The sequence below is a fragment of the Halichoerus grypus genome, chromosome 12 (genome assembly GCF_964656455.1).
Source record: "Halichoerus grypus chromosome 12, mHalGry1.hap1.1, whole genome shotgun sequence".
NCBI classification, from domain to species: Eukaryota; Metazoa; Chordata; class Mammalia; order Carnivora; family Phocidae; genus Halichoerus; species Halichoerus grypus.
Genome location: NC_135723.1, coordinates 19,897,216 through 19,919,871, shown reverse-complemented (window position 1 = coordinate 19,919,871; position 22,656 = coordinate 19,897,216). Strand labels below are relative to the sequence as shown.

At 50.1% G+C, this 22,656-nt stretch overlaps 1 protein-coding gene across 4 annotated transcripts in view; it reads right to left on the bottom strand.

The window, feature by feature from the left end:
- ATXN7L1 (ataxin 7 like 1) overlaps positions 1-22,656 on the bottom strand; it is a 229,341-nt gene that overhangs the window by 21,203 nt on the left and 185,482 nt on the right. For all 4 annotated transcript variants that reach the window (XM_036067411.2, XM_036067410.2, XM_036067414.2 and 1 more), the window contains exons 5-7: positions 7,466-7,749; positions 4,190-4,272; positions 3,064-3,320 (exon numbers count right to left, since the gene is read on the bottom strand). In XM_036067411.2, the coding sequence (XP_035923304.2) occupies positions 3,064-3,320; positions 4,190-4,272; positions 7,466-7,749 (624 nt within the window). The remainder of the gene's footprint in view (positions 1-3,063; positions 3,321-4,189; positions 4,273-7,465; positions 7,750-22,656) is intronic.

Below are 22,656 nucleotides of genomic sequence, written 5' to 3'. Positions count from 1 at the left end.
CTAAGTTCTTTTTTCAGGAACCTTTGACAAGAGTGGGTTGTAATTCAAGGATAGGAGAACTGAAGTATTTTCAAGGTTACCGAACGATATGTAAAAAATTCACATGTGTCAGCATTTCCTACAAAAGGAATTCATGATTGGGAAGGGATTACAATATTTCCATTCATGTGTGATAATTCTTTTTTTGCCAAGTATAGATAACTACTGTGATTGAAATAGCTATTATATATATTATATATCTCATATATCTCTAATATGAGGAAAATAAATGTTGTTTTAAATTTCATGCAAGGACATTGAATTCTTTTTTTTTTTTTAAAGATTTTATTTTTAAGTGATCTCTACACCCAATGTGGGGCTCGAACTGACAATACTGAGATCAAGAGTCACATGCTCTACTGACCGAGTCAGCCAGGTGCCCCAAGGAGGACATCAAATTCTGATCATGTTTTTTCAATCTCTGATTTATGGGGTCTCATCCTAACCAAAACAAGTGAAAAAGGACATTATTTCCTACAAATTTTGGAATCGAGTTCATCCCTGAGTTTTCTGATGCTTATATCAACCTTGAAAAGCATCCTTAACAATTATTCTGTTAGCCAACATTTGTAATGTGCTCCTTGGCCTCCTTCTTCCTTGCAGAGACATTCTTTTTGCTGATGAACCTCACTCTTAGTCTTTCTTCTGCTTTCTTATGAGAACATAAACACCTGGCATTTCTCTATTGACAAACATTCCCCTGAAAATTAAATTAAAAAAGAACATTAAGAATCTGCTCTCGGGGCACCTAGGTGGCTCAGTCAGTTGGGCATCTGGTCATGATCTTCAGCTCAGGTCATGTTCTCAGGGTCCTGGGATTCAGCCCCACATCAGGCTCCCTGCTCAGCAAGGAGTCTGCTTCTTCCTCTCCCTGGGCCCCTCCCGGGCCCCTCCCCGCCACTTGTGCTCTCTCTCTCAAATAAGTAAATGAAATCTTAAAAAAAAAAAAAAAAAAAAAGAAAGAAAAGAAGCTGCTCTTAAGCCTCCACTACCTGTTTTATTTTTTTAATGGCTGCCCCCTGGCTCCTCCGTTAAGCCAGGTACTCTGCGGGGGTGTGAAGTGCCTCCATCAGTCAAAATCTATGGTGAACCTATAATAAAACACGGTTTTCAAACTGGGTTCCCTGGAGCCCTTGGGGACTCCAAGGGGATCCCTTGGAGGGGTTGGGGGACAGCACGCTCTGGGTCCATGTGTGATGGGAGCAGAGCGGAGCTGGCTTTAGGTGGAGCAGGTCTCTGCTTTTATACTGGGTACTGTGTAAGGTTTTGTGGGAATAAAAAAGCTCTGCAGCCACAAAGAAGCTGGAAAGCTACTGTGCAGAGACTTGAAACCCCGCCTGGAAATCTGGAACAGAACTGCCTGCTTAACCCTAAAGCTCGGAAAAGTAATAAATATCCTTCACCAAATTCTGGCGTTACTGTGAGAAGTAGTTATAAAATGATCCTGCAAAATGACGTGACATGGGAGTCAGCGGCAACACCACGGCGATGTTGATGACGCAGGAAACGTGTGCGGGTGGCCGTTCCATCCGACCGTGTCCTCCGGCATCTGAAGCCGACCTTGGCGGTTCCGGCAGAGGGACTCTGGCTATCGAACGGGATCAGGCTTGCACCAAAGTGGAAGGCAGGAGGGTGAGAACCCGGCAGATCCGTACCAACTGTCATCAAATATCTGTTTTTGCTTTAAAAATCAACTCCTTCCTTCTCTTTTGTAACTGTGTTCTCTTAATGCCTGCTTGCTGACAGGACAATTACCCTTTGAGATTCACGCTGTACGCCTTAAAAATGATCAGATAATACCACTATCTGCACTTCTCATTATTTTATTATTAATGTTTCCTTTTCATGAAGTTATGGATATCCGAGTCTCTTATCTTCTAAACTCTGAATTCTTGAAAGGCAGGATCTAATTGCACTCATCTCTGCGCTGACATAGTTCAGGCGTACTTGGGAGATAGCACGGGGCTGGTTCTAGACCACCGCCATAAGGGCAATATCGAAATAAAGCGAATTGAATACATTTTTTTGGCTTCCCAGTGCCTATAAAAGTTACGTTTACATTATACTGCAGTCTATTAAGTGTACAATAGCATTATACCTGATGTACATGCTTTAAATAAAAAATACTTTATTGACACAGAGACACAAAGTGAGCAAACGCTGTTGGAAAAATGGCGCTGACGGACTTGCCCGATGCAGGGTTGCCACAAACCTTCAATTTGTACCAAAAAAAAAAAAAAGTGCAATATCTGCGAAGCACAATAAAGTGAAGCACCATAAAAAGGTGGTACGCTGGTACCTTGCTTATGGAGCAAGCACTAGATAAATATTTTCGGATGAAGGGCTCCCTGTCCTATTACCTGGAAATTGGTCGGCTGCTCAGCACTCCACTGCCCATCAAAACAGACGTGCATGGATTTTAAATCACTCTTAATCCAAATGGGCTTTAATTCTGTTTTCTGTTCTTTCCTCTCTGTCCAGGTCAACCAAATAAAACCCCAAACAGATGGCTCAGCTTTCTTGGTGTGGAGGGAGATGGAAGGACAAACAGCCTCTGTGATGCCAATTTTCCTTTTGCCCTGATCATAAGAGGGCTGTGGGAAAAAACCCACAAAATACTGTGGCAAATGGGCTCCTAAGGTAGGAACACCACCCCACTCTCTGCACCAGGAGTGTCCAACTCATCTAAAAACTCAGGCAACCGGAGAGTTGCCCAGGGCTGATATGTCATCTTCCATGTATTAATTTCCAGATTAGTCTTGCTCGGTCTGATAAAGGTCTGCTATGAAGATGAAGATGATGATGATGATGATGACAGCAGTAAAATCCACCAACTGCTATGTGGTGGGCACTGGCTGAGCCCCTTATGCCCACGATCTCACTTAAACTTCACAACCGCGTTAGGAGGTAGGACTATTACGACTCATGTCTGCCATGTGATCAGACCACACACAACTCGGCAAGTCACTTGACCTAGTCACTTGACCTAGGACTCAGGGCTTCTATTGCCAAAGTGGGACTTACCTAGGAAGCACAGAGTTAGGCGGCCTGGATTTTGCAGGGGAGGCGACTTTCAGTTCTGGCCCAGAGCTCCCTGAAGGTCCTGGCAGAGAGTCCTGCGCCGGCCCGGGTTGGTTTGGAAGTACTTCCCTCGCCGAAGTCAGGAGATGCTCTTTATCTTTCACTTCTTTTTCCCGGGACTTGGCTTTGTGTTCGGCCAGAAGGAGGTCAAATTGCTTTTTCCGGCCTGGGACTGCCCTCCGATGGCTTAGCGAATGTGTCTAAGGAGAAGAGAGATGAAAAGCACAGCCTCTTTGATCAGCACATAAACCTGCTTCCCCAGGCCCTCCATTTCAGAAACAGCAATTCATGGGAATTTAAAGGTGCTTGAAAAGTCAACTTCAAGGCCACAGCTCCCGTTCTGTGGCTGGGAAGAGGCAGACACCACACAAACGCAACCATGCCCTACACTCCTGGTGTTAAGAAGCCAAAGCTTCCTCCAAAAAAAAACAAAAAAGCAACAACAACTGGCACAGGATGACGAGCTTCAGCGCAGAGCCCACGGAAACCTCTCGGAGGAAAGGCGACGGTGAGGATGCGCTAGAGTTAATCCAGGTGCAGGTGGGAGGCTCGCTGTGGCCCAGACCCACAGAGCCACCAGGCGGAGGGGGCCACGGCCTCGATCCCAAGAAGCACTAGCAGTTCAGCATGAAATACAGGGCTGGGGGCTACCCGATGGCGGCCGCCTTGGGTCAGCTGTCCCCCTGGCCACCCGGCGTGGCCGGATCAGGGGCGCGGCCGCTGGTCCTCCCCTCCACGGCTGCCTTTCAGGCCGCCGCCGCCGCCGCTCCTGCATACATTAAAACGTAGCAGGGTTTAGAACCGCCTGTGAGTGCCTATAAATACAATTTACTGTCTGGCCTCACAAGTAACAGGGGAAGCCTATTTTTTTTTTTTCCTTCTTAAAAAGCCAGCCAGCTTGAGGCAGGCACTCTGCTACCATGGAAGAGAAGAAAGCATTTCCCTTACAAAGAACAGCTGGGGGTCATGTCGAGGTTCCACACCCTGCCGTGTGCAGAGAGTGGCATGCAAACATTTCGACAAAGGCCCCAGCGAGAGCAGGAAGTATTTTTTATGGAAAGAGAAATACCTTGCAGGTGAGGGATCTTGTGCAAGGTTTCTTTGTCTCGGGATCCAATACTCCACAGTGTTTATTTGGGTCAAATTCTCTCTCTGGTTTAAGAAACAAACAAAAAATATAAGAAAAAAGGAGACTAAATAGGATTTGGCATTAAGACTACATTTAAAAAAAAAATGCACATTTGCACCAACAAGTGAGACATTGTCAGGCAATCTGGTTTTTTGTTTTTCTTTTCTTTTCTCTTTTTTTTTTTTTTCCAACCGGCTGCTAAAATGCTTCAAGAACCACTCAGGGGAAAATGGCACTCCCCTCTGACCCCAGAGTTCCAAGTCCAGCTTCGGTCGGGATGCGGGATGCAGCACAAGGCACGGGGACTGGGTGGGGGCCGGGGGGGCAGGCACCGAGGGCAGGGAGCCCTGATGCTCGCACACTTTATTACACTTAAACGATTCCCCAAGCACTTGGCACTTCGGGTGTAGCTGGCTGCAGACCAGGGAGAGCCACCTGAGGCCCGAGGGCCACTTTTTCCTGGGCAGCTCCAAGAATACGTCACCTTCCCCCAGCCCCTTGCCTTCCCGCTAGTTCTCACCATTTAAGTGGGAGATTATTCCTTGCCATGTGAGTGTGACCCCCCTCTCTTGTGCTTTGCAAAGTCCTCAGCACCGGGCTTTCCACACAGCCCTGCGGACCAGAATTCTGGACCTGATTCAGGAATGTTTGGTGGTGTCACAGGCGGGGGCAGGGGGAAAGTCTGGGTGTGTGCTGTCTGAGCATCTGAAGTTGAAGGTGCACAGAGGGCAAGACCTGCTGGTCTCACAGCTTGCTTTGCTCCCAGCATGGCGCCTGTTGGCTCCTAATGGGAATGAGCCATGCTAGCCAACCCAGTGGGGATGAAGGATGGCTGCAGGGAGACCAGGTTTTCTCTAGTTCCTGCCTACCTACTGGACTGTTGATGATGGCTCATGGTGACGTTACTTCTAAGGAGCCTACTCTTTCCATGCCCACTTTGGATCCTTTGCCCCTCCTGGATTACCAAAATGCTCCCCTCCCCGGAAAATGAGGGGACCTGAGACCATCCCTTAAGGACCCTTTCAGCTTCAAAGGTCCACGTCTTGGGTAGTCCGTCCGTGCTATTTCTGGAAGGCACCCAGCAACCACCTGAGTCCTGCAGCACAGGGAAGACACAGCTCCTGTGGGCATTTGGGGAGGCCGGCAACAGTGTCAGTGGGTGGGGGTTGTATATCAGTTTGGCGGGGTGTCTCCTTAAGAGGTTTGAATGGCTGCAAACTAAAAAGAGCTTACCTGAAAAGCTGTCTGAGATTGGTGGGGGGAACTCTGAGCATAATAAATGAATGTGTTCTGTTTTTAATAGAAAGTCTGGGGCCTGTGGTGGTTGCAACGGTGGTCATGATGATGGCTGCAATAAAAACCATTCTTAGGTCCAAAGACAGGTTTCCCGGCTGGTCATCAAAATGCCTCCCGCCCCCTTCTTTTGGCTTTTGTCATTGTCATCATCATCATCTTCTTGTTTAAAGATTTTGTTTTTAGTAATCTCTACACCCAACGTGGGGCTCGAACTCACGACCCGGAGATGAAGAGTCTCATGCTCTTCTGACTGAGCCAGCCAGGGGCTTCCCACCAACTTTTTTTTTTTTTTTTTTTAGCTTCTCTTTTAATACTAGAAAACTGTGAGGTTTGGAGATGCCTGTTTCCTCCGAGCCCTCTCTGCCCACCGAGGAGGGCCTGGGTGCCAGGCCCCAGGCTGCCTGCCACTGAGTTCTTCCCCTTGGGCCTGTCAGAGTCAGACCCAGGCCCAGATCCACACCAGCGCTCACGTTGGCCTACAACTGAGCAGGTTGTTTGGCCGGGGTGTAGGAGCTGGCTGCCAAATGTGAAAGTGAGATAGAAACAAGCAAAAGACCCAATGAGACAAAACAACCAACAAAATGCAAAACCAACAAACACCAAAAAACCCCCCAACAAACCCTCTACAACTTCAGGTTGGGGCGCAGGCCGGAAGCCATGGTCATGCTTCTATCTCTGGACACTGCCCAGCTGGGCCTACTGGTTTCTCCAGGGATGTTGCCACCCACCTCTGCGGAGTGAACTTCAACTTTCCATCCAGGAAGAGAGCCAGGAGCTGGGGGCTCCCGTCCACACTGGCCCCCCCTGCCCCCGCAATGCTCAAAGAGAACGCCAGGCGCTACCTTTCTTTCTTGAGAGTGGGTGAACAGTACATAGGGAGATTTTTAGGGTAAACATCTTTTGCATGCTTTGGGTCCAAAGAGCTTTTAAGAAATGATTTTTTTTTTAACAGTTACAGATGTAAGATAGAAAACCTGAAATACAGATTAACACGAAGTAAAAAATAAAAAGGACCCACAAGTCTTAGGCTGATTCAGAACTATGCTCCTCCTGGAGGGCATAGTTCCTCTCTCTTACCAGGTGGCTTTCACTGTATTTTCTTTTCTTTTTTTTTTTCCAGTCAACATTTGATAAATGCCCCTGGTGTATGAAGAAGTTATAAAGTTTATAGCTTTTCTTGGTCTTTTGGAGAAAGCAGAACTGCCAGATTTAGTTCCACAACAAATCCAAAGCAAACATCATCCACATGGGGGCCCCTAAGGGCAACCATTGCCTCCAAGCTCGGCCCTGTGCACCTTTCTGGGCATCCCAACTGTCTACGCAGACAACCGAGAAGGAGATCCGAGAGAAACCCCTCAACCTCGCACCGGCTGTGCCAGCCTAAATGTTCCCAAACGGGAATTCTGACCTGATTATGTGGGAAAGGCAGTCGTAGCCCCAGACTACAGAATCAACCAGGCAGCCAACTAAGACCCAAGCACAGAGCAGGGCAGACAGCACTCACGGTCCTGTCCCATGTCGGCCCTGACCTACTGTGAGGTATCCATCCCTGTGGTTGTCCAGCTTCCCCGCAGGGAGGCTTCTATGGAACCCGGGGCGGGTACAGCCCGTCAGCCTGATAAGACCCTCAGACTGCATGGGCTGTCGTGGTTGGTGTAAGGCATCCTGCCTCCGGGGCCGGGAGGACCCCTCCTGCTGAGCACTGAGCTGAGAGCGAGAGCCCTCGTGTGGCCCGGAAATAAGAGAACCCCGTTCTCCCTCGCATTTGTAGGTGGGGGGTTCCTGTTGGCAGGTAAATCCCGTGTTCCCCTTACAACGAAACGGACCTGCTCAGTGATAAGAGCACAGCACTCCTTGGTCATGGATGTGACTCAGATGCAGTCTAATCGTGAGCCAGACTTGAAGGACACAGACACGTACCTGAAAGTCTCCTGTAAGGCTTGTTGTTGTTTTTGGTGCCATTTTGGTGTTTCTTGTCTATTGTGGCGGACAAAATTCCTTTGCCATTTAGGATCTTCTCTGGGGAAGGTGGCACTGACTTGGACATCAAGACTGGCTTAATTAGAGGTGGGGTGGAGACAGCAGAGGACGGGGTGGAGCAGGAGGTGACCGCGGTACTGGTTGTAGAGTTCATTTTGACATTGGCACCATCTGCCTTCACTAGGTTAGGAATTTTCTCTAAACTGACTACAGGAACCGGAACGCTGAAAAATAAATGAACAAACACACACAATTGCCTTCTTTGATACATGTGGTCCGCTGAGAAGCTAGACGCGCTTATCGTCATCAGAACACTTCCTTATCACTTATTTATATTCCTCTTATAAGTGAGCAGCAGGATTCCCGTTTGGATAGGAGGGAGAGCCGTGCCGTGGAAAGGACCAGCAGGGGGTCGAGGCTGGCTCAGCGCCAGGGCTGGCATCAGAGCTGACTCCCTCCTGTACCGGGTTGGCCCCATAGATCCTGCAGCTTCCCCCTTCTCAGTCCCTCTCTGCCGGTGGTCTCGGAGACAGCACCTTGGGCAGAACAAGGTGCCCGCTGGGAAGCTCGGGGAGAGATGCTGCGTGTCCCCTGAGGACGGTGTGCTACCGTGCCACTTGCTGAATCACGTCCCCTCCCCCTGCTGCTTGCCGGTCTCCCACCTCGGCGAGCAGGCCCGACATCTGCTTAGCTCGGGCGTGCTGACAGGCTCATACCACACGGAGGCATGGCGGCAGGCCAGTGCACCATGGTACATGCAGCTGGAGGACTTCTGGAGCACTCATACCCTGGGGGTGGGTTCAAACGGAGCGAGGCACCGTGTAACATTATCGAATGTTCCATTTTAGGCAGCTAGTTATGTAAATAGGCAATTCTCAAGGCTGGCAGGTGAGAGGATGAATTTTAAGAAGACAGAGCACAAAGGTGCATGTTTGCTCTTCAAAATCTGTCACCTCAGCTCCACTTCCCTAGGATTTCTACTGTAATGGATATGCATTTGATTTCTGTGCATTTAATGCTGGAGGACCCTGTATCTGGGGGGCGGTGGAGGAGTCTGTCTCGGGGTCTTAAAAGATGAGATGAGATGAATACGCTTTCCTTTGGTTCCTGAACTAGATTCCCTTTCCTCCTTGCAGGAGGGCAGAACACTAACACTTCAGCCCCCCAATCATCTCTGAGCTGAGTGGAGCCGACTTAGCTATTTGAATGCCAAATGATCTAGAATATAGCTTATACATGCCTGCAGACAATGTAGGGCATGAAAGAGAGGCTGGTTTTGCAGGGGAGGAGTCTTATCTGTCCACAGGGCTGGCGAGCTCTTCCTTCTCTACGATTTATTCACAGGTCATTTTTTTTGGTCAGTTTGTCCAGGAAATTATTTCAGCAACCCCTCAGCCCTTGCCCCTTTGCTGACTCTGAAACCGATCACAGATGTTATTTATAGGTTTTTGCCAGTGAGAAGGGCACTCGGTGGTGAAGCAGATTGTAGCTGGACTTCCCCGACTATCCTGGGACCACGTGCTTTCTTGGCCTAGGGAGGGATGGTGTGGGACTTCAAGTCCCGTGTGAGGGGAAACTGGAACAGTGGGTTTTAGTAATACACCAAGTCCCTGATAATTCCGCCTTTGATCAGGGTCTCAATCACGGAGATAGAGCTAGACTGCTGCCACTTTCTATTTAATGGCAATTCTCAGAGCACTCACATATGGCTGAAGAATGGCACAAGAAGCCCTTGAAAAGTCAGCACACTGAGAAGCTGGAAAGATATTACCTGTGCTGCATTCCTGATTTTTTCCGAATGGTAAAAAAAAAATGTAAAACCATGGGATATGGAATTCTTCTAGGCTTCCTTCACTCAATTTTAAGAGACACTAACACAACTCAGGACCTTGAAGAGCCATTCCCCCACCCGTGTTCATAGCGGCACAATTCAAATACTGTCCATTGGCGGATGACTGGATAAGCAAAATGTGGGCTAGCCATACAATGCAATATCATTCAGCCTTAGAAAGGAAGGAAATTCTGACACACAGATGAACACTGAGAACACTACGCTAAGTGAAATAAGCCAGTCAGAAAAAGACGAATAATATAGGATTCCACCTATATAAGGTGCCTAGAGGGGTCAAATTCCGAGACAGAAAGTAGAAAGGTGGCTGTAAGAGCTGGGGGAGGAGAAAATGGGGAGCTGTTGGTCCACGGGTATAAAGTTGCAGTTTTGCAAGATGGAAAGAGTTCTGGAGACTGGCTGCACGACACTGTGAATGTACTTAACACTGTTGCACTATATATTAAAAATGGTTAGGATGGTAAATTTTCTTTTTTCTTTCTTTCTTTTTTAAAAAAGTTCAATTCAATTATTTTATTAAAGATCTATTTATTTTAGAGAGACAGAGAGCATGCAAGAGTGAGGGAGGGAAGGGGCAGAGGGAGAGAATCTCAAATAGACTCCCCATTGAGTGTGGAGCCTGACACAGGGCTTGATCCCACAACCTGAGAGAGCATGACCCGAGCTGGATGTTCAACCCATTGAGCCACCCAGGCACTCCCCACTTTCTTTTTTTTTTTAGAGAGAGTGTGTGTGCACGTGTGCATGCACAGTGGGGTGGAGGGTATGATGGAGGGGCAGAGGGAGAGGGAGAAAGAGAATCTTAAGCAGACTCCCCGCAGAGTGCAGTGCCCGACGCGGGGCTCAATCTCACGACCCTGAGATCATGACCTGAGCCAAAATCAAGAGTCGGACGCTTAACTGACTGACCCACCCAGGCGTCCAGGATGGTAAATTTTCTTATGTGTATTTTGCCACAATTAAAAATATAATCCAACCCCCCCCAAATTCATGCAACTTAAATTATACATCAATATCCTGACTTTAAAAATACACATTATAAAAGCCTGCTTAAAAAGCTCTTATTGATTTAGTCACCTTTGTTCTGATCCGTTGATTTTTATTTTTTTAAAGAAAGAAGTTAAACTTCAAGTGTTGATGGAATACCAGGTGGGAAGATTCTCTAGTGCCCGAGTGGCCTTTTCTGATATACTTCTTCGTGAAGCCCAGTAAATTCAGGAAAAGAAATTAGGACCCTTGGGTTTCAAGGCTAACTCTTGTCCCATGAGCTGGTATGAGAAAAGGGAAGGCCTCCAGTTTCTGTGAAAAATGGCCAGGGCACATGTTGAGTACCATGATTTTAGCAGACAAAGATATGATGTTGGGATAGAATAATCCAGAGCAATTGTATGAACTGAAATAAGTTTAAAAACTGAGCCAAATGGTCCTCAGATGCTCACAGTACAGTCTGCGTTTCTCCCCTAAAGTCAATGTCCAGCTCCAATGGGCTCCTTAACTCAGCCACGAGAGCACAGGTACACTAGGTCCAGCCATTTGGAACAGTGCCAGGTGACTCATCTCTTTGGTGATGCTCTTCCCAACTGTGTGTTAGTAACTGAGCTTGAGCCAGGCCAGCTAATATCTGTGACTGATCTCCTAATTAGAAATTTTCTCCACTATGTAACAAGTGTGGTTCATTCATACCCTGTACTGCCAACGCTTCCAGAACTCCAGCTGGACTTCAATCCCAACGTCCGTAGGCAGGGTGTGGATTTGGAGCCCATCAGAAACTAGAAGAGAAGGCTAATGTGAAGTTCTCTGGATTGAGTTTTCTTGCATTGGAATGGGAGGTATTAGGGGAAAAAAGTCTGATCTAAGAGTGTTTCAAAGGGTTCCAAAGACGACGTGAGTGGTAAGGGGCTGAGCCACTGAGTAAACGCCTCTGATAGCAGGTGGGTGGGCTCGATGTTGGCCGTGGGAAGAGGATAGGAGACTCTAGGTGTTTTGGGTGAGAATTCTAAGGGTGTCTAGTAACAAACAGAGAACGGCTGTATATAGAATGAAGGAGGAGAGGGACGCCTGGGCGGCTCAGTCAGTTAAGCATCTGCCTTGGGCTTGGGTCATGATCCCAGGGTCCTGGGATCAAGTCCTGCATCAGCCTCCTTGCTCATTGGGGAGCCTGCTTCTCCCTCTGCCCCTCCCCCTGCTTGTACCCCACCCCCGACAAATAAATAAAATCTTCAAAAAAAATGGAGGAGTAAGCTCTATATCCAACATGAGGCTCGAACTCACAACCCCAAGATCAAGAGTCACATGCCCTTCTGACTGAGCCAGCTAGGCAACCCTGACCTGGATACTTTTATCTTTGGTGTCCCTTCTGCCCCCGCTTTTGGGCTTCCCTTCTAAGGTAACCTGCCTCTGGTCTGAGCTGAGAAGGTACTTCTGCTGGGAGGTAAAAGAAGGCAGGGAAGCAGGCAGCTCAGTGATGGCGGGAAGGGGCACACCCATCCCCAAAAGAAACAAGAATCAGAGAGAGAAAGAGGGGTGAAAAGCCTTCCCGTTTGCTCTTGCCAACCTCATTCCCCAGGATAAATGTCAGCCATCCATCCACTGGGATATTTAGTCTCTTTTCTTCACCAGTGTTGGCAGTAGCCCTCAGATCCTAAACTGATGAACAAAGGAGGAAATGACCGCAAGACGGTGCCACTCGATTTGGAAAACCAATCCCAGAGACTCCATCTTTTTTCAGCTACGAGCTCAGGAAGGTGCGGAGAGCCCCGGCTTCCCGCGCACACAGATCCCCGCGTGTGTCTACACTCCAGGGCATGGGAGTGCGGCCGTCTGGAAGCCATGGCCTCAGAACCATGTCCTGCTTTCTCCCATTGTCCCCTCTCTCACTGTTCCCCACTTCCCCTCCCATCACCCCTGGCCAGTACAGCGTCCCAGCCCTGGGCAGTGGACCCCGAGTAACAGGTTTCATTTTTTTCCACTGGAAAGAAGCCAGAAGATGCTGACCCCTGCTTTCACGGTGCGGACATCTCCCCCGCGTGGGATCCCGGTAACTCACACACCTCTGTGGGCTGTTGGGCGCTGGGAGGGGTGGGGGGCTGGCGACACCCGGATGACTAAGCAGATTCATTACTCTGTGTGCTTAGGTGCTACACAAGCCTGGCAGTGACCCCTGAGGTTGGCCGAAGCCCCTCAGGTTCCGCCCCTCTCCGTCTGGAGGGGTGCATGCACGCACTCCCCGGAGTCTCCCAATCACCTCACTATTGACCTTCCTTGGAGGAGCAGTGTCTGAAAGGGAAAGAGGAGTCCCCGCTGCTCTCATAATGCCTGTTTTGTCCACTGGGGATGAACTCTTTTGGGGAGCCCAGGACTGCAGCTTGTTCCCCTGCTGCGCCGAACACACTGGGAGTCGCCAGCTCCTGGTTACCGCTGTACCTGTGTCTCTGGTCCCGAGAGCAGTCCTCCCTCGTCCTCCTTGCTCTGTGGGGGAGAGGTCTACCTTGCTGCTTTTGTGCTGTTTGGCTGCTACGTCCTCTTCCTGGGTGCCTGTGTGAATTTATCATTTTGGACCCAGGAGGGTGCGCTCTGGCTTTAAGAAAAATGGCTCTCCTAGCACCCAGTGGATTCCTCTCCCTGCCCAGTAATATCTGCAAGAGCAGAGGTGGAGTATCTAACAGCGCCGTTTCAGGGGCTGCCCGTGTCTCTCGGGGCCAGCTACTCTCCGGCCCGCTCCCCTTGCCTGGGGGTCATGATTTATTTCATCGTCAATGGATAAGCCTGAAAAGAATGGTTCGGAAAATCTTTAGGCCTGCAGAAATCGGTGCCAGCTCTGCTCCACTTACCAGCGCAGGGTAAAAATGGATTTGACAGGCAAGAGCCTGAAGACATATGGTATTTGTGCTGTGGGTTATGTGTCTGATGAGAGTTCTCAGCCGTCTGATTTCTTCCCACCCATTCTTTTGACAAAGGCCCGTGTGCCTGTCCTACTGGCCTGGCAGAATTTCGAGGATCTCCGACTTAACTGCACCTCACCCAGCCTCCTGCCTTCTAAGCAGTGACGGTGTTTAAGTCATCCCCAAATAAAAGGGGATCTGCTCTATTTTAAAAGACCCTCAGAGAAGGAATATCTATTTGGCTCTTTTGGGTGCATTTTGGGGGGCCGTTATCAGGACATTATTTACACCACATTTAAACTCTTTAAGTAGGGAAAATACCTGGGACATTCTTGAAGGCCGAGAATCAGGCAGTTGCTAAGAATGTGCCTAAAAAACAGAGCTACGAAGTCCCACCACGGTACAATGCACAGAGGAGGTATGGCATAAATCCTGATGAACGAATAAATTTTTTTGTTTTCAATCTGGGAAAAGATTGGGAAAACTTTCAGAAAGCCAATTTGTAAACACCTTAAGCAAACAGAAAACAGGGTAATCAGCCACAGGGCACAGTCAATAAAAAAACCTGCCAGATTAATCTAATATTATTTGGTGGCTGAGTGTCAGGTCTGGCGGTCAGAGAGAAAGCACTGTGTATAATCTCTCCTGGCCTTTCGCACGGCTTTGGATTCGCTCCCGTAGAACCCACCCTCAGTAAACTGGGAAAATGTGGTCAGACCACACAGCTATTGGGAGTGAGTGGCCCTGGGGGCAGAGGCAAAGAAGACCGGCTAGCAGTGACTTTGCCAGCCCCGAGCAGCCCTCAGCAGAGCTCACAGGGGCCCCTCACCGGCCAAGAAGGTGAAAGCATCTTCATCAGTGACTTGGATGATGGGCCAACACCTCGTCCATCAACCGGGGGAAGAGGCGATTTGCCACCGTGAAGAATGATGTGGGACTTTCCCTTAAGCCCGTTAGGAGCAGGGGAGAGATGAACAAGCTAAAGTGGCCAGAGGCAAGTGAAATAAAATCAGCGAGGACAAGTACGGCTGAATCTAAGGTCTGTGCCTTGTCATTGTTCTAGAGGGTGCTACAAGATAGTGGAGGATAATGGTTAGGAATGCACGCTTCAAATCAGACGAGCCTAGATCTGAATCCTGCTTTTTCTACTGCTGGGTGCATTAGGGTGGGAAGGCCATCTGACTTCCCGATTTGGGGCCCTCCGTGGGTCCCTGAGGACTTTTGGAAGAATTAGAAGAAGGGAGGCTGAATTAGAATTAGAAGAAGTAGAGGTGCTGGTTTCAGCTCCTTCTTGCCTCCTCGGTGGGACAGCCTCATGCAGGGTAAAACCCACTCAGGCATACGGGGCTGCCCTGCCTACCTTATCTTAGGACTTCACCACTCTGGGCCTCAGTTTCCCTCTCAGTAAAATGAAGATCATGATGGAGATTTGAAGGGATTGCATAAGATGATCCATATGAAGTGCTTAGCAGAATGCTGGGCACACGGTTGGCTTTCAATAAATTGGAGCTAAAACAAAAAGGGGACAGAGGATCCTGCCGTCCCCTCTCCCTACTGACCTGCTTCTTCTGGGGTATACATCCGGGGTGCAACTCATCAGAAATTTATGTCTCCTTTGCCCTCCTGGTCCCACTGTGGAGGGAGGGGTATCCAGGGTAGGGGGAGGCAGGGGCAGCAGAGGGTGGGAGCTAGTGGCCTTCCATATTCACCGAGAGTACAGGAGCACTTCTGGGGGGTGCAGTGAAGAGGAAAAACAGAACTAGGGAAGAAGTCTTCCCTGCTGCTTCTCAATCCCTGGTCTTCTATGCACGGCCCAAGCCTGGACTAGTGTGATTCGAGCTCCCACCTGCAGAACACATTCTGGAGGAAGAGTGAGCAGGAACTCCAGCCTCTTCCTCGATGCAAACTTGTTGTCCTGCGACCCCAAAGTACGTTAGGCAATGGGGGGGGGTCCTTCTGGCTCTACGGTGTGTCTTCTGGAAGAGTAACTGCATGCACCCCCTTCTAAGCTGCTCCAAATTTCCTGGAAACAGGAAGCCCCTCTACCAGCCTCTGCTAGTCTCTCTAGCACTTTTGTTAATCAGGGATTCCCAAGGCAGGGAGCTCAGGAGGTGGTCTCCAAACCTGCTGGGAGATCAACAGGCACTAAATGATGTTCCTGGGGAGTCATAATGCCCTAAGACTGTGGGGGAAAATCAACAAGCAGAGGAGAGGAAGATAGAGAAGGAAAGACAGAGTCCTGGCACAGTAGGGTACGTCATGCTTGACAGGCTGTCTCTGGGGTGCACCTGGGACCACCGCTTGCCTGCAGTGGTGCGGCCTTGGGCAGTGCAGCCAAGAGGGGCTTGACTCAAACCCTAGGCCAAACCAATGGCCCCTAGAATGAATACTCAGTGAAATTCACATCAATGCATAAAGGGTATCAGAGCCTTTGTGGGCAGGATGCGAGATGTCAGAGGCCAGGAAGCAAGTGGATTCTGGAGGGAGCAATGGTGCAGAGTGGAACAGAGCCCCAAATGCCCCGGCCCAGGACAGGCTCGGCTCCGCAGCCGCAAGTAGGCGCACTCCCCTCTGCAGCCACCAGAGGTCAGAGGCTCCCGCTACTGGAGCAGCAAGCGGCCCCGTCTGCCCGGCCTGCTCCTCGCCTTCCAGACCCAGCGTGGCCAAGACGTTTACGGTCTCTCTCAAGCCCAGGAGCCAACACCGATCAACCCGGGGGCGGGAAGAGGGCTCCTCACAGAACAGCCTCCATCCCCCTGCCAGGGGAGGCTGGGAGCCGAGCCTTGAGCTCAGGTCCTCAGCGTTTGCTTTCAGGAAGCTTGCTGTGAGCAGACCGGGGACGAGGAAATGTTGTGAGCAGACCGGGGACGAGGAAATGGCGTAGCATCTCTGGCGACCTGTGGGGGCCCCAGCCTCTGCTCCCCAGCTTCCTTCAGAGACAGAAGAGCCCCAGGGAGCGTCTTCCCTCACAAGAGGCTGTCACTCGCCCTGCTCTTTCCTTCTCCATCCCCGCAGACAGCCCCGCACCCCAACTGCCTCCATCCAGAACACTGAGCACACTTTGTTTAAACACTCGGGAGTCAGAGTCTTCACGTGGACCTACAGCAGACTCAGGAAATTCTTTGTCCCATATTAAATACGCTTTGTCTTTCAAAAAACCCGTACGTGAACATCACCACCATCCAGTTAGAGACCTCGGCTCTTCCCCTACATTCAGTCACTCAACGGGTCTACCTGACCGTGCCTCATCCTCGTCCGTTGCTCTCCTGAGCCCGGATGAAAACCCCACCACCAGGCTTGCCGTCCGCCTCCTGGCTCTCCCTGGCCTCCACTAGGCTACCAGGCACATCTGCCCCTGCTGTCCTGCTGTTGGAAAGGCTTGGCAGGCTCCCCACGGCCCACAGTCCAACCTCATGGCCTGGCCCAGCCCACCACAGCTCCTGCCCCGGGGAACCTTCCCCACAGCCCTGTGGGGCTCTCACTGCTCCCTGAACACCCCGCGTGTGTGACCTGGCTCCGGGCCTTTACGGGGGGCTGGCTGGTTCCTTCTTCGGGTGTGCCCTCCTCCCTTCTCCGGGTGAACACTCCCCCATCTGCCCAGATCCGGAAGAAATGTCCTCTTCTCTTGCAGCGCTGGCTGGTCCTTCCTATGTGTTTGGGTCACCTTCATCATGTCAAATGGCAAGGTCTCTCAGTTCTGTGTTTATGTGGCCTGACCAGAAAATGAGCTGCCGCCTGAGGACAAGGACGTTGACCAAGTGTACACGTCGCTCTGGAGTTACCCCAGGGACAAATGCGTTATTGGGCACCTCGGAAGGGCTCAGGAAATGGTCGATGAATGAATGAATGTTCTCAGTGAAGGTGAAGTCATGATAAAAACCAAACCAGCGCTCGGCCACAACAAATGCTTTAGGTAAGGACCAGCCCAAAGCTCAATATCTCCTGGTGCCAGCTCGCTGACAAAGGTGAGGGTGGGGAGGCTTATCGACCCTTCACCTGGTCCCTTACTCCTCTCATTGTCCCTTGACACTCACACCCTGACCCCCTGCCACATGCTGGCCAGCAGGCTATGCGCTTACACGGATCACGGTGCCTCACCCTCAGCCCCACTTGGTAGGTAAGGAGCCTGGGGCTCAGCAAGGTTGCCTCACGGCATTCATTCAGCAAAGAGAAGGGCCGCCACGGGACTTGACTTCGGGCAGCTCTAAGGATGGCGCACTTGATCTTGGCACTGGCAGTGAGAAGTCTGGGGGGGTGTAGGGGGGCCGGGTCCTGGCTCGGCCATCGATCAGCTGTAATCTCGGACCATTCTCTTCATCAGTGTGGGCCTGCTTCCTCCTCTCATCACTGAGCAGGCGGGAGGCTCAAAAGGGGTGGGGGCTAGGGAGGCATCTCAAAAGGACAAGGTGCAACGCAAACATAGAAGACACAGTGGCTACGAATCTTTGCCGCTCCTACTCCCTTTCTCCGTCACGCTGTTTTCCCCCTTCCCCAGCTGTCCGAGCCTCTGGTTTCCTCCCCTAGACTCTGGTCCCTATTTCTGAGCACTGGTGTGACTTGACAAGGTCAGCCGAGTTTACACACGAGGAGCTGTCCATTGTCCTTATCTTGATCATCTGGAAACGCAGTGAGCTTGCAGCCCTTGAGATGTTTCAGTTCCTAGGCCTGCCTGTCCTGGAAGGGACACTCCTTCCCTCTGGGGCCCATCCCAGTAACCCCCACCTACTTACTTTCCTCCACCCGCCTCTCCTCTCCCACCCTCTAGCCCACTCCTCCTGCCTTGCCACCCAAACCTGCACCACTAGGGGTAAAAACTGGCCTCCCAAGGTCCCCCCTCATGTCTTGCGTGAGGGGCTGGATCTGGACGTGGGATCCAGGGAGGGACTTCTGTGCAATGCCATACTGACGAAGTCTCAGCTCCCTGACGCTCAGTCAAGTGCCTGCTGGAACATGGGCACAAACACAGACAGAGCCTGTGGCATGGGAAGCACCGGAACTTTCCCTTCTTGCCAGAGCACAAAGGGTTTTTCCTTTTTATCATCTAGGAACCACAGTTCTCCCTTCCTAGCTCTTATAGTTGGGGCAGGGACAATAATTCCATGATGGGAATTGGCACTCTGATTTCTCATCAAGAACTCCAAAGGTAGGCTATTTATACCTGTCGTTTCCTTTAGCATCAGGAAAGTCTCTATGAGGAGGGGGAAGGAGCAGTTCTATTTCACAGACTACTTCATTCATTTGCGAATCATTCATTCATCCGGATCTCTGGTATTTCCCAGCCCGAGTGGGAGCCCCGAGATGACGCCCTATGTCCTCTGGGAGCCATCAGTAACAAGCCATAGTCTTGCCCCCACTTCATGCCAACACCAGGCAAGACCCAATAAGCCAGCCTCATTTCTCCCAGGGGGCTGGGCCAGGGCCTCTCAGCTATCCCTCGCCTCTCCAGAGCACGTGTACTCCCCAAACCCCCGAACCCCCCCCACATCCAGAGAAGCCCTGCCTAAGGGAAGGGAGCGACTCCGTCCCCCCACCTCACTGTCGGGCACACACAGGAGGCCAGGGAGCCTGCTGATTTTTCTTTTGCTCTGGCTCATTTTCCTTCTGGAGTAGTAGGCTCATCTCCTGCATTTTTAATAGCTGAGCATATTTAGCATTCAGCACATATGTGTGGGTTGATAAGGCCCAAAGAGAAGGCAACAAGCCATGCAAGGAGTAAGCCTCCCCCCTCTCCCACCCACATCAACGGGTTTGCAAGTATGAGTGTCCCTGTGGCTCCCTTCCTGGCCCGGGGTGGCCAAAGTGACAGCAGATGGGAGAGTCAGACAGGCCGACCCAGTCCCTATGCTGGGCTAGTCCCCTGGCTGAGCAGGGAGCTCAGAAGTAAAGGCTGAAATGTTCATTTTAGCTCAAAAGAGCCAAACAGCCATAATTCTCTCTCGACTTCCACCTGGGGACAGACTCATCTTGCTGCCGTCCCTCGGCCTTTATGGGCTCCGTGGACACCTATACGGCGAGACGGCGGGCAGGGTATTCTTTGGGCCCTGACCTCCCATAGGGCAGGACGCAGTGGAGGGGGGCTCTGGGAGGTGCTGAATGGAGGGTGGCGGGTTGGGCTATGAGTGCTGCCGGGCAGATCCGTAGGGGACAAATCTGGTGGCACAGGGACGCCCTCTCTGTTTCTCCCTTCTAACGCAGAGTTATTTTTTAACCTCCCCAGGCACAGAAGGGAGAAAACAACATGCCTGCAGGCCATTTAACCTTGTGTGCGATGCCAGGTCAGCCTGAACTCAGGAGTGCTGTTTTTTACTGCTGTACATGGGAATTTGAGCTACTTGGAAAAGGGCGCCCCTAACCTGCTGTTAAATCTAATCTAAAGGCCATGGTCCACCACCTGCACACAAGCCTTATGCTTTCCTGACCTTTAGGGGCTGCTACAGAGCTCCTTCGGGGCAGGGGAGCCTCTGCAAGGCCTGCCTGGGTCCGCCAGGCCCATTCCCACCTCACACCCAGCAGCAGCCGGCTAACCTGAGAGCAGGGCAAACGTGCCTTCCACCCTGGAATTTGTCAGCTCCTGGGGGGAGCAGAACATCACAGAGATGCCAGGATCCACATTCACGCACCTGTGAATCCAAGAACCAGGGGGCCCCACCCAGAGTCACCTGGCCTAGGTGTCCAGATCTGTGCTGTGTGATGGAGCAGTCACTAGCCATTTGTGGCTACTGAGCACTTTTTTCAAAAAAAGATTTTATTTATTTGTCAGAGAGAGAGAGAGAGAGAAAGAGAGAGCACAAGCAGAGGGAGTAGCAGAGGGAGAAGCAGGCTCCCTGCTGAGCAGGGAGCCCGATGTGGGACTCGATTCCAGGACCCTGGGATCATGACCTGAGCCGAAGGCAGACGCTTAACGACTGAGCCACCCAGGCGCCCCACTATTGAGCACTTTAAAAAGTGGCTGAGGAACTGAATTTTAAATTTTTTTGAATTTGAGGAACTTGACTCAGTTATTAGAAAATGCTTAGGTGTGTTTGGAACAACCTGGGTATGAGAATTCATTTTGTTATCTCTAGTTGTTTACGAAATCTAAATATACGATTAAGTATTTCTGATGAAAATTTAGTGTCCAAACTGACACATGCTGTAAGTATAAAACACAGGATTTCAAAGACTTGGTAGGAAAAAAAAAAAAAAGAATGAAAATGATCTCACTGATTATATGTTGAAATTATAAGATTGTGGATACGTTAGGTTAAATAAAATGCCTTGTTAAAAACTGTGATCTTTTCACTTATTCCAACGTGGCCACTAGAAAATTTACCATTCCACCTGTGTCGCACATCATACTTCCATTGGAGAGTGCCAGTCCAAACAGTTGTAGATAAAAGGTTAACTGTCTCCAAGAATAGAAATCTTACAAACCCTTTCAATGGTCAGATCAATTTCAGTCAATTCAACAAATATTTACTGACAAGGGGACCATGTTTGCTGAGTGTGAGGCCCGGCAATTACTACTGAGCAGAAGGAGTGACAGGAGGTCTAACCTGGGGCACACCCCGGATGGAGTCACAGGAGAGGTAGAAATGAAGTGCCGTGGGAGTTAAACGGAGATGCCAGTGTATCAGGGGCCTGTGGGGAGGAGGTGGGTGGGGCGCAGGGTTCAAGAAGAAGGTGGCCAGTGGGACAGGCAGTGAGGGCAGTGAGGATTTGGACCAGGAAAGAAGCGCCAGCATGCTGCAGGAAGAATCTCGGCTTAGCAGTCCCTTCCCCCCGGCCCCCCGCTCTCTCGGCCCTGCCCTTGGTCCCTGCTCCTCTTAGGCCACATACCTTCCCTGGAGGATCCATGTGTACCTACAGTCTCAATGCCTGTGTCTACACTGATGACTCAAAGCTCCATTCCCAGCCCGTGCCTCTCTCCTGGCTTCTGGGTCCACACATCCAACGCCACCAACCGAACATCTCCATGTGGTTGTTTTACTGCATTTCGCTTTGTCGCACTTCGCACACTGTGTTGAACAAGTCTTTTGGTGCCCTTTTTCCAACAGCCTCCTGTTTACTTTGCGTCTCTGTGTCACATTTTGGTAATTCTTGCAATATTTCAAACTTTGCATTATTATTATATCTGTTATTGGTGATCTTTGATGTTACTATTGTAATCATGGTTTTGGGGCGCTATGAACCGTATCCATATAAGATCACAAATGTAATTGATCAACAAGTGTATTCTGACGGCTCCCCTGTCCAGCTGTTCTTAGCCGTTTTGTCTCTCTCCCTCTCCTTGGACCTCCCCCATTCCCTTAAACATAACAGTCTTGAAATCAGCCCAGTGAATAACCCCACAATAGCCTGTAAGTGTTCAAGGGAAAAAAAGAGTCACTCGTCTCTCATTTTAAACCGAAAACTAGAAATGCTTAAGAGTGCAGCGAGGAAGGCACGCTGAAAGCCAAGACAGGCCAAAAGCTTGGCCACTCGCACCAGTTTGCCAAGTTGTGAATGCAAAGGAAAAATTATTGAAGGAAATTAAAAGTGCTACTCCAGCAAACACATGAATGATAAGAAAGCAAACCAGCCTTATTGCTGATATGGAGAACGTTTTAGCGGTCTGGGCAGAAGATCAAACCAGCCACAACACTCCCTTCAGCCAAAGCCTGGTACAGAGCAAGGCCCTAACTCTTTTCAATTCTAGGAAGGCTGAGAGAGGAGAGGAAGCTATAGAAGAAAAGTCTGAAGCTAGCAGAGGCTGGTTCATGAGGTTTAAAGAAAGAAGCCGTCTCTCTAACATAAAAGTGCAGGGTGAAGCAGAAGGTGCTGACGTAGAAGCTGCAGCAAGTTATTCCAGAAGATCTACCCAAGATCATGAATGAAGGAGGCTACACTACACAACAGGTTTTCAGTGCAGGTGAAACAACATCCTATTGGAAGAAGATGCCATCTGGGACTTTCGTAGCTAAAGAGAAGTCAACGCCTGGCTTTAAAGCTTCAAAGGACAGGCCGACTACCCTGATGGGCAGCTGGTGACTTTAGGTTCTACCTAATGCTCATTTACGATTCCAGAAATCCTGGGCCCTTCAGAATTACACTGAGTCTACTCTGTGGTGCTCTCTAGATGAAATACCAAAGCCTGCATGACACCACATCTGTGTACAACATGGTTTATTGAATCTCTTCAGCCCATTGTTGCAACCTACTGCTCAGAAAAAAAAAAGATTCCTTTTAAAATATGACTGCTCATTGACAATGAACCTGGTCACCTAAGAGCTCTGATGGAGATGGACAATGAGATTCATGTTGTTCTCATGCCTGCTAACACAGCGTCCAGTTCTGCAGCCTGTGGATCAGGGAGTCGTTTTGAGTTTCAAGTCTTACTATTAAAGAAATACGTTTCATAAGGCTATAGCTGCCACAGACTG